This window comes from Nicotiana tabacum, chromosome 9, assembly GCF_000715075.1.
Source record: "Nicotiana tabacum cultivar K326 chromosome 9, ASM71507v2, whole genome shotgun sequence".
NCBI lineage: Eukaryota > Viridiplantae > Streptophyta > Magnoliopsida > Solanales > Solanaceae > Nicotiana > Nicotiana tabacum.
In genome coordinates this window covers 122,219,754-122,231,979 of record NC_134088.1, presented here as the reverse complement: position 1 = coordinate 122,231,979, position 12,226 = coordinate 122,219,754, and the positions used below count along the sequence as shown (strand labels likewise).

General features: G+C 43.0%; 1 protein-coding gene across 7 annotated transcripts in view; it reads right to left on the bottom strand.

Annotated features, from left to right (window-relative positions):
• Positions 1-11,555, bottom strand: part of LOC107818563 (uncharacterized) — a 34,217-nt gene extending 22,662 nt beyond the window's left edge. For 6 of the 7 annotated variants that reach the window (XR_001655453.2, XR_012695066.1, XM_016644599.2 and 3 more), the window contains exons 1-6: positions 11,370-11,555; positions 10,103-10,217; positions 9,960-10,021; positions 9,477-9,592; positions 9,205-9,360; positions 7,193-7,458 (exon numbers count right to left, since the gene is read on the bottom strand). Coding sequence is in view for 5 of the 7 variants with exons in the window: in XM_016644599.2 (XP_016500085.2) it covers positions 7,193-7,458; positions 9,205-9,360; positions 9,477-9,592; positions 9,960-10,021; positions 10,103-10,207 (705 nt within the window). In the remaining 2 variants the exon portion in view is untranslated. Of the gene's footprint in view, positions 1-7,192; positions 7,459-9,204; positions 9,361-9,476; positions 9,593-9,959; positions 10,022-10,102; positions 11,022-11,369 lie in introns of all 7 variants that reach the window. The other variant, XM_075222167.1, reaches the window with a different exon arrangement.
• Positions 11,556-12,226: the final 671 nt, after the last annotated feature.

Sequence of the window (12,226 nt, the reverse complement as noted above, 5' to 3'; positions counted from 1 at the left end):
TTTCCAAGGTCACTTCAAGATAGGAGAATGTTTTAACTGCTGGTAGCATGCTTTAACAGAGAAAAGACCTTTTGCATCATGTTTCCACCTTTTTTTTTTAATAAGGTAAATTGTATTAATCAAAAGGGAGAGAACTCCCGTATACACGAAGTATACCAAAGACGTAGAGAATTTACATCAGAACATGATTCTCTACAAAAAACGTCCAATCTTCTATACAAGTAGGGGCTAAATGAGTGCACCAAAAAGCGATCAAAGATAAAAGACTATTCTTAAGATGTGAAAATGGAAACTCAATCTTCTCAAAAGCTCTCTTATTTCTCTCCCCCCATACTACCCACATGAGAGCTAACGGGGCGAACTTCCACGCCTTCTGCTTTCTTCTTCTCCGAAAACCGCCCCAGCTATGTAACATTTCCTTTACAGTGCTTGGCATCACCCATTGAACACCAAAAAGATTCAGGATTGCCCTCTACAAAGCAGAGGACACAGGGCAATGCAACATAAGGTGATCAACTTCTTCCCTGAGCTTTTGCACATGTAGCACCAACTAACAAGTGTAATTCCCCTCTTTCGGAGATTTTTAGCAGTCAAGATCACTCCCCTTGCCGCTAGCCATGCAAAAAAGCACACCTTCGTGGGCGCCCTAGGAATCCAGATCGAGGAGTATGGAAAAGTGGTCTCCTCCCTCACCAACATACTCTGGTAAAAGGACTTTACGGTGAACAAACCATCGCCACACAAGCCCCATCTCCAAGAGTCACAGGATGGCTGAAGCCTGTCTTGCCCGTATAGCAGCGCCAACAAAACTTGGAGCTCCGCAATCTCCCAATCTTGCATGTTCCTCCTGAATGAGAGGTCCCATACTACCCCTTCAAGCTCGTTGCGAATCTGTTGGACCATCAGTTCTTTCTGGTTTGAAACTCTGAAGACGTGGGGGAAGGAGACCCTGAGAGTATCCTCTCCACACCACCTATGATTCCAAAAGTTGATTCTCCTTCCATCTCCCACCCTGTAAGTGATGTTGTCACTGAATGCTTCCCAATTCTTCATGATACTCCTCCACATGCCACAACCGAAAGGTGTTTTGATCGCCTTGGTCCTCCAACCCCCTCCCGTTGAGTCGTACTTTTCTACTATGACCTCCCTCCATAGAGCATGCTCTTCTACCCCGAATCTCCACAACCACTTCCCCATTAAAGCTCTGTTAAAAACCCTAAGATCTTTCACTTCAAGTCCACCCCACTTCTTTGGGGAAGTGACTGTCTGCCAATTCACTAGATGAAACTTTCTAGTTCCATCCGCCGCATCCCACAGAAAGTTCCTTTGAAGTCGCTCCAGTTTTTTTGTGATGCACACCGGTGCTTGCAACAGTGATAAGTAATAGGTGGGCATACTCGATAAAGTGCTTTTGATAAGCACTTCCTTACCTCCTTTTGACAAATACTGTTTCTGCCACCCTGCTAATCTTTTTTCAACCCGTTCGATCACTGGATTCCAAACCGTAGTATCCTTATATGAAGCGCCCAAAGGGAGACGCAGGTAAGTAGTGGGAAGGGAACCCACCTTGCATTTGAGAACACCAGACAAGGCATCAATATTAGTAACCACACCTACCGGGAAAATCTCACACTTGCCGATGTTGATTTTGAGTCCTGATACTAACTGAAACCACTGCAGGACCTGCTTCAGGTAGGTCAACTGATTCATGTCGGCATCACAGAAAACCAGTGTGTCATCCGCAAAAAGCAAATGTGAGACTCTTCGGGCACTGAGCACTCCAATCGGAGCTGAGAATCCTCTCAAGAAACCTCCGCCCGTCGCACGATCCATCATCTTGCTCAGAGCATCCATCACTAGAATGAATAACATGGGGGATAGGGGTCACCTTGCCTGAGACCCCTGGAGCTGCCAAAGAAACCACACGGGCTACCATTAACCAGGACAGAGAATCTGACTGAGGAAATGCAGAACTTTATCCATCCCCTCCATATTTCCCCAAACCCCATCCGCATCATAATGAAGTCCAGGAACTCCCAATTGACATGGTCGAAAGCCTTCTCAAGATCCAACTTGCATAGTAAGTCGGGTTCTCTATTTTTCCAACGCATTCTGGGAGGACTAAACAGTCATGTCAAGTACCTTCTTAAATCTGTTGGAAAGCACTTTAGAAATAATCTTGTAAATGCTCCCCACGAGACTAATAGGCATGTAGTCTCTGATACAAGATGCACCTTCTTTCTTAGGCATAATAGTAATAAAGGAAGCATTGATACTTCTCTCGAAAACACCATTCGCATGGAAGTATTCAATGGCTTCCATCAACTCCCCCTTGATGGTGTCCCAGAAGAACTGAAAGAAAGCCAAAGAGAAACCATCAGGCCCGGGGGCCTTATCGCCAGCACAACACGACACAGCCTCGTGCACCTCCTCCTCCTCGAAAGCCCTTTCTAGCCACTCGCTGTCTCCCTCCCCTATATGGTTGAACTCTACTCCCCCCAAAGTCGGCCTCCAACTAACTTCCTCTTTATATAAGTTCTCATAAAACCCCGTTATCGCCCCTTTTACCTCCTCCTCTCCCTCAATCCTCACCCCATCTACAACTAAAGACTCTATGAAGTTTCTCTTTCGATTTGTGACCGCCACCCTATGGAAAAACTTGGTATTCGAATCCCCCTCCTTTAACCAGAGCACCCTTGATTTTTGCCGCCAACTAGTCTCCTGAGCTATTGCTAACTCGACTATTTCCCTTTTAACCTCCCCCAATCTCTCTTTCTCAGATTCATCCAACTCCCCCGCCCTTTCCCCTCTTTCTAAGTCCCCCAATTCATGCATAAGCTCCCTCATTTTAACCTCTACCCTCCCAAAAAACCCCTTATTCCACCTAATAATATCTCCCTTGAGCAATTTGAGTTTCTTCGAAAGACGGTATGAAGGTGACCTTGATACCCCGTAGCCTGTCCACCATTCTTTCACCTTGTCCCCGAATCCTGGCACTTTCAACCACATGTTTTCGAATCGGAAAGGAGCACGCACCCCCCTCCCTCTGCATCCATCTAGCAAAATAGGCAAATGATCTGGAGTCAACCTGGGTAAAGGAATCTGCAGCACATTCGGCACCAGTTCATCTCATGAGGGAGATGTCAGGAATCTATCAAGTCTAGACCTTGAGTTGGAATCCTCCGCCCTGGCCCAAGTAAACCTTTCCCCTGACAGAGGAAGGTCAATGAGAAAGTGATCATTGATGAAGTCAGAAAACTCCTCCATGGCCCTCGAAATCACACTACACCCTAATCTCTCCTCCGGGAATCTAATAGTGTTAAAGTCTCCCCCTAGAACCCATGGAATGTCCCATTCCCCATAATATTGGCCAGTTCCTCCCAGAAAGACACCTTGGACCCTTCCCCTACCGGCCCATACACTCCCCCAAATCCCCACTCCACCCCACTCACTCTATCTTTGACGAGAGCTGCCAAAGAGAAAACTCCCTTCCTAATCTCCTTTACCTCCAAGCTTCTATCATCCCACATAAGTAGAATGCCTCCGGCACTTCCCGCTGCTGGGACCCAATCATATTTCACCCAACTACCTCCCCAGACACTTCTCAGGATCGCATCCGACAAAACTTCCATTTTGGTCTCCTGAAAACAAACTAGGTTGGCACCCCACTCCCTAACTCCCACTTTGATGATGGCCCTTTTGTTTGGGTCATTCATCCCCTGACATTCCATGAAAGGATCTTAACTTCCATAAGCAACAATAGCCCCCATTTCCCCACCCCCCTAGCCGAGGTCCCTTTCTCCATGTCACACACTCGACCCCTTCTCTGATACACCACTACATCCCCTATTTTATTTTGATTAACACCTTTACCCAACTCCCTCCCCGCGCCTTCGTAACAAGGTTGTTTCTCAATCTCCCTCAACAGTTCTAGCACCCTATCTTCCTTCCCTTCAAAAGAAACACCTAAGAACTTCCCAAAGTTTAATAGTTTATCCTCCATCCATAAGGACATATCCCCTTCTCCAATCCGTGACGAAATTGGACATGCGTCTTCTGTAATTACCTTTTCCTTGCCCCTACCGGAGGAATGCAAGACCATAGCATTGCTAGTAATAGGAACTCTGGGTGCCGGGTGGATCACGTCGTTTCTTTGAGAGGCACCTACCTCAGGAATTAATGCCTCTCTTGGAGGAGATTGTATTGTAACCTCAGCACATCTAAGCACAGTGGGAGATGAGGGGGCGATGGAGCTGGGTCCATCAGAGGCGGGGGGGCGTGGAATAACACCGCCAGCTTTAGCCGGTGCTGCCCCTGGAACAGTGGCCGAAGAGGGGCACAAGTCCCTAGTGCTTGGTGAAGAAATAACACTGTGTGAGGCATCATTGCCAGAAGGAGGAGTGACTGCTCCCATATGTTTAGGAGCCTTAACGGACGCAGCTTGATATAAACTGGGGCCCTTTGGATCGATTCTAATAGAATTGGGAAAAGTTGATGGGCCCATGTGTGGAGGCCCAGGACTATGCTTGCTGAAATCTTTCCTGACCCTATGATTGTTAAAAGAGTACCGACCCATTCTACCTTTCCAGCCCGCATCACTAACCCATTCACGTCGTTTCCTCCTGTTAAAATTTTGTCTTCTTCTCCCAAAATCAAACCTCTCGTCACTTCTCGATCTACCGTCTATTTCCAGCTTAATCCACTGATCTGGTGAGCCCTCCCCTCCCCTCGGAAACTGATTTCCCCTTCCCTCCCTTCTATTTGACCTTTCCTTTTCTTCCGCCAAAATCACAGGCATAAAGATAGGGCGAAATTCAGGGCTCAACCAAACCCTGTAGCTCAAGTAGCCATCTTCCACCACAGTGGAGACAGGGATTCTGCCTCCTTTCCTCACCACAATCCTTACGCGCAAGAGATCGTGCAAGCTGCAAGTGACATCAATGAAACCCCCACAGATTTCCCCAACCTTTTTGAATAGGTCAAGACACCAGAGATGCACCGGGAGACCCACCATGTTGACCACCAATGTTTCGCCAGCGAAACGAGGGTCGAGACACCCATCGTGCTCCACCCATCTGTCTAACTTTAAGAAATTCCCGTCAAACCACTTGTTTCCTCTGACAAGAATTTCTGAAGCTTGAGACTCGTCGACGAATCGAAAAAGATATTGCGTGTCCCCCAATTGCGATATTTTCAGCCCGTCCTTGACGTTCCATGCCTCTGCTACCCAGTTCCTAACAGCTTCTGGAGAACCAACCCATTTGGAGAAAGACCCAATCAAACAAGAGTCCAAGAAACCTTTACGCCTGAGAGTGTGCTCCTCGGACAACGAGAAGTGTGGCTCCTGCCCTACGTCAAGCTTTCGCTGGCATCTTCCCCCAAGTTCGAGAGCTGGCCATGATGCAGCTTTGCTAAAAGACATGCTTTCCAATTTTCTAGATTCTAGGGAGAAGTAGGAGCTTCTCTCTGTAGAGTCCGTCATAGCTAAACCAAGAGCCTCGCGAGGAGACTGACTGAAGAAGAGAAAGTGAGAGGGAGTGAAATCTGGCCGGAAAAAGACACCTCTGTCGCCGGGAAATAGCAAAAGTGGTCGGAAGTTGGAGGTTGATGGATGGGTGAGGTCGGAACAGCCTCGCAAAGAGGCTGTCTGAAGGAAAAAAGTTGGGATCTGGCCTGGAAAGGTGTCACGCGCCGGCGCGTGGGCTAGGGGTGGTCGGAGATCTACCGCGCGTGACGGCGTATGGGGTGTCAGATCCCGGCGATTCTTTTTGAGGTAGTGTCGCGACAGGGTTGGCTCTCGGATGGTGGTGGTGAAGGGGTGGGGTGGGGTGTCTGTGTGCTACAGTGTCTTAGAAGGGGATTTCTTTATGTCCATTAGGGTATGGCGCCATTTGCACATTAAAGATTCATGTTTCCACCTTATAGAGCTCTGGAAAGAAAATGGGGGAAACTATGAAGTTGGAGCAACAAAGAACAAAGGTTATCCATTTCCTAGTCAGTAATATTGCGTCTAAGTGAGATCTTCCAGCCAAGGTTCGACCTAATATGCTTCTCGTTATGAGGTTCAAAATATGTACCCAGAAGAGATCCATAATAAGTTGTTGTCACAAAACCACAATTCTACCATCATCTCCAAACATCATAAAAACAAGAAACTGATGACACCAAAAGACATAGGCAGTTTGCACCCTATTGAGATTGGCTAAGTTCCTCCTGAAAATAAGCTTCCACAATTTGATGCTTGTGCTAAATCCATTAAAAATTAAATTTCACACTTGGATATGTGAAATGATGTGGATAACTGTTTTCTATTACATCCAGACTTACTCTAAGCAATGCTCGTGTTACTGTGATTTCTCCTTTGCTTCCAAACCATTTTTTTAAAATATTTTGTAAGTAGGAAAATATATAAAGCGAACATTTTGCAAACTGGTACCAGATAATCCATTATGTTCCTAAAAACTATGAAGAAGTCTACACACAGGAGATACACTTTTTGTGGAGAATCCAACTCCAGCCATTCTGGGCGAAAGGACCAATGCTCCGCGACTTGAAAAACCAGAGAGGATACTTTTAACAAGATTTATGAAGCCCAGGTTTTGGTGATAATTCCATTGATGCTCTTGAAACACCTATAAAAAGATTTTACATGATGCTGATGCTAAATCCACAGGAATGTGATCTTCATGCTTTGGTATGTTCCCCCAACCATCTGTCTCTTCCCAGATGAACTGCCTTGGCTTTCCTATTATCCTTTCCAGCTGGTCGGAACCAAATTAAATAAAAAGTCCAGCATTACAATAGCTAGTTTCTCTTATAATAAACTGCATGTGTAGCATGGCCTCTCTAAGAACTTTCCTCCCTTACCATTAACTATCCCAAAAAAAAAGGTGTTTCCTGTCACTAATGTATCGGGTCGAAGTTGCAAGTATAGCAGCAATTAAATAGCAACCAAATGCAGAAACATTGTGAATCCAACATCAAAACTAAACACGTGTTTTTTTTAATCCGTAAAAACAAATATAGACTTATTTATGTCAAATAAACATAGAATATCATAAAAATAGCAGTTGTCAGATGACACATTCACAAATCTTTGTCATACAACTAAAAGCTCGCTATAAGGAAAAAAATGTCATCAAATATATAGCTTAATTTGAAAGGATACAGTGGAAATAAGGAAAATAAGTACCTGACTGATCTTGCTAGCATTTCCCAACATACTAGATCCTCCTTCATGCTCTAGTGCTCTTCCCGCTGCAGTTCTGCCGGCAACAAGATCAACCGAGGTTGAACCAGAGAAAGGTTCCGTGCTTCCATCTTTGTGGAATTTTGCTGCATAACCATGATTATCAATTGAAGGACTTCCAAACTGCACTGGACTTGAAATTCCTGGTTCTACTGGCTGAGATGAATTAGACGCAGAAGGCACCATTACAGGAACTTTGACGCCTGTACCTGAATAGAGCAGCACTTTGCAACATTAAATTGCACGGGATAACAGAACTAAATTTCAATACATTCTCCTGATAGGAAAAGTTCTTCACTCAGCTCAACAGGAAATATTAACATTGCTCCTACACTTGGAATGGCCGGTACAAATGGCATAACAAGCATCCATTAGCCACCCCACCCCCGCCAAAGTGGGAAAAATTAGCAATCAACATAGTCGAGAGGGTACATGAGGGGGGTTGCATTCTTTTTACATTAGGATCTCACATTCAGAAGGAACCTACAAGATCTGGTAGATGGGTGAATACCAAGACCTAGTAGAATTAACATACAACATGAATAGATTGCAAATGCATGACATGTGGAAATGGGAGACATGGAGGATGGACAATTCTCAGTCAAATCGTACTACCAGGAATCTATTGGAGAGGCCGTGAGGGATGAAGGGATTTCCCGCATCTATCGATTTGGATACCTAGGGCGACCAGAAAACTGTGTTTCTTTGTGTGTTTGGCATGTAGGAGAACGATAATGACAGCCGAAAACCTAAGGAATATGAGGATCACATATATCAGTTGTTGCCATATGTGTAGATGTTCTGCATCACCTCGTATTACATTGTCAAGTAGCTACCGCGGTACTGCCCATGGTGGGAGGTTCTGAATTTGTTTTACAATACAGTGGGTCATGCCGAGTACAGTAAAAGAGGAACTATATAGCCGGGCTTTAAGGGAGAAAATACTCAAGGCATGAGATGGTGCCCCACTAGCACCTACGTGGATATTATGGAGGAAGAGGAATAGGAGAGCTTTTGAAGGGGTCGAGAATGTTTTTGTATATGTGAGAAGTAGCATTGTGTCTCTATTTTTTTTTTTGGTGCAATACGAGGTTCTTTTTTGGATAGATGATTAGGTGACTTTTGTGAAAAATAATATTTTGGTCTAGGTTCTCTACTTTATGGTATACTACTTATATTCTGGAATTTCCCAGTATCAATAAAATTATTTACCTTATCAAAATAATCAAACCCTCCAAAAAAATGGCTAACTTGCATTCACTCGCTCCTTATGCAAAATAGGAACTCGTCCAACAATTCAATTATTCGTTGACTCTCTTTTTGATGAAGTAAGTGATATCAATAAAAGGCATCACGCAAAAGCGGTGAGTACAAGATATAGCATTTAAGCTTGCAAAAAACTTTAGTTGGCGTCTATAATAACTAACTAAGCCAGAACTAAAGAGCTAATGAACTCCATCTGTTGACTCTCAAGTTTCAATTTATCAACAAAAGCAAAGGCTTTAACTCCTCAATTTGTTTTTAAAAGTAATGGAGATGTTCGCACTTTCGTACACTTAGTTGTACCCCAACTCTTCGACCGCCAAGCCACCCTTTCAAAGTAGCATTCTCCTTGATTTTATGTCAGTCGTCAAAGTGCTTTATCAAAAAAATGTCAGTCGTCAAAGTGGTTCCATAACATCATCCAGAAGAAACAGTAAATTGCTCGCGAAGAAAGCTACTAAAATCTTTTGGCGATGAGACATGGTTATCTGTTTTTTTCAGTTTCTTCTCCATTCTCCATCATAAATTTAATGTAGAAAATGCGAAGTAACAAAGGCTTATTGGCCATCTACATATGTTTTGTCACATTATAATCTTCTTTTTTTATTCGGTGAATATTAGTTTCCAACACCAGACAATATGAATGATCTGCCATGTTTGCAAATAAGCAGACAAATTCCTTTTGCACTTACCACCTATGTGTGGTGCAGATGCTTGATAAATACCATGTCCACTGCCGCTTGGACCACTAACTGCACTGTTTGACGCATATGCATCTGGTTTTACCATCTCGTTTCCCAGCAAATTGGCTTTCGATTCTCTAGTTACCCCGGCCCTCTGTGAAGATCCTGCAATAACACTCTCGACTCGTAAAATATGAAAGAACAGCCAGCAAAACATGAGCTTGAAATGCTTGCATTGAGATATTACTGAAGTACATAAATTGAAACAAATATCATTTTACCAGCTACTTGTGATGATGCAGCTTCTCCTACTTGCACTCCCGCAGACATAGGAAGACGCGAGGACATTAAAGCCTCAATATCAAGACCATGTTGCTTGACAACAGTCTCCATGGCCCTTGAATCAACAAAACAGTAATTAGGAAAGTTAAGAGAGCTGTAACCGTACAGGCAAGTCAGAATAGGTATGGAGAACTTTGAACTGTATGACAATCACTTTTCAGTAGCTTTAGTTTTAACCAGCCAATCGCTGCTTTAGGATGCATTTTATTAAGCCAGGAATGCATAATATCATGGGCAACTATCATTATACAGTGATAATTTATACTTCCCACCATAACTGGAAAGTACAATAAGACAATGATAGAAAGAACCGTTACTGAACAGAGAGACAATTGATAAAGGGGTTGGGAACAAATAAGGCAGGCAATATGCAAGAAATTCTATAATGCTCTAAATATATGGATAGTGTTTAGACACTATACCTTGATATTACTTGATAGGGCATTGAGTTCTCCTTCCCGCTGGATCTCATATGTTGTAAAATCTAAGTCAAGAGTAGTACAACTTAATACAGGTAAGCAACTCAAATTTTGGAAGGCATACAACATAAGAGATGTAAACACACCACATAAAGCTTTGTAGCCAATTTTGTCGGCTCGTCTTTAGACTCTTGAATAAGCTTATGCAGAAACTTTGCTGCCTCCAGCTCAACATTATTTGGATTAGCCATCTTGCTCAAACTACACAAAATTGCAAAAAGTCAAATCTAGCAACTCATAACTCTTATCAAAGGCCCCATGACTTGGTCGCAACATTCAATTAAACATCATAAAGAAAGGGAAAACAAAAGAAGAGCACGAAATATCCACTTCCAACTTCCACCCAGTTGCAACATTTCAAAAGAATAACTCAACAGCATGTGGGCACCATTAGTTCGTAGTACACAATACTGAAACAAGCAACTAATGAAGGTGCTAGTGGCTTTCTAGAGCAAGCCCCTTGTATTGGTCGAGTGCTTAACTTCATCCTTCTCATATCCATCCACGCCATTGGTTTGTCAAGAAGATTGCATCATGAGTTCGACTTTCATTTCCTCCACTACGGACATGAACTGGCAGGCAAAATTACATGAGAAGAACCTCTTGCTGGAGTCCACTCCCCAGAACCAAGGAGTCCCAGGCAAGGGCGGAAACCACCACACAGCCCCCTCCCCCTAACTTTTCTAATTAAATTTCAACCTTTAATTCAGAAATTCTCCAGGAAAAAATCCCTTCTAAACCATATTGAATTTTTAGGTAAAATTTTCCAGTTATTCCTCTCATAGACGGGAGCTTTGGCGCAACGGTGAACATTGTCGCCCTTGTCGCCCTTGTAGCTCTGTGACTAAGAGGTCACGGGTTCAAGCCGCGGAAACAGCATCTTGCAGAAATGCAAGGTAAGGTTGCAACACTTCCCCGGACCCTGCGCATAGCGGGAGCTTAGTGCACCGAGCTTCCCTTTATTCCTCTTCCACACAATTTACTGCTCCTCGTCACAAATCATTCCTACCATTGTTTCATTATACAATTAAATCCCCTAAACTACAACAAATTTCCATTCTTAAACAAGAAGCTAAAACCACTTAGAACCCAAAAAGGGTTTTTAAAAAAACTATTTATTACAACCACAGTTAAGTTTTCCTAACCAAATTTGAAATGTTGCTTCTCTATAAGTGCGCTTTGGTGTTTTAAAGGTCGAACACAAACTTTTCACTATTTCAAGTCGAGGAAAAATCTAAAAAATTTAATCTACTAAATACAGCTAAATATAATACTAATCAATCGTAACTCAACTTTTACTCTAATTACTACTGAACGGTTCCAATTAGCAAAGATCAAAACTAGGGTTTTTACCTGATGGCAGTTTGAGGAATGAACCAGATGAGCTAGAGAGAGAGAGAGAGAGCTACATGTATATATAAAAACAAATGTAGAAAACAGTGTCGAAGAATCGATTCTCCTACTGTTTTGAGCTTTGTGATTCTTCGATGGGAAGTGAATGAAATTTCAGCTGAGAGTTTTCTGCAAGTGTTTTTCTTTTTGGTAAATAAAAGGAGTTTGAGTTGTGAAAATTGAAGAATTCTGTTTTAGTGCTTCAACTTTTTGGTTTTTCCTCTTTGGTCCCCCATCTGAGAAGATTCGTGTTTTCGGACCCTTGACTTCTTCTCTGCTTACTTTGACCCCAGAAAGAAGTAAGACCGTCGTATTTCAACTTTCAACGTATTGTATAATTTTTATCAAATTACACCTGCTTGTAGATTTTTTTTTTCGTCCAAATTTTCTTTGTATTAATAACCTGTAAAAATATTTACAATCTATACTGAAACTCTATGAGAAACCAAGCTTGGACATGCTGCCCCAAGACTTGGTGAGCCATATAAACTACCTGAAGCTAAGAGTCAAAAAGAATCAGTACACCCTACTAAACTGATTTGTCTATTTTCCAAGGCCTACCTATGGGTAGAAATTCAACTCTTCCAATCTCTTATGCATTCTAGGCTTCATAGATCCCTTACAGCGAATCTCCTGAATCAGGACACGCACAAGTTGATCAGCTTGACTATGTATTACTTGAAATATATGCATGTTCCTCTTTTGTCATATGAAGTATACGCAGCCTGCAATAACCATCCTGTAGATTGTACCATTTGCATTCTTTTTTTTGCATGTGCGACTGCCCATACTTGTTCATTGCTCCAAGTCATCGGTTG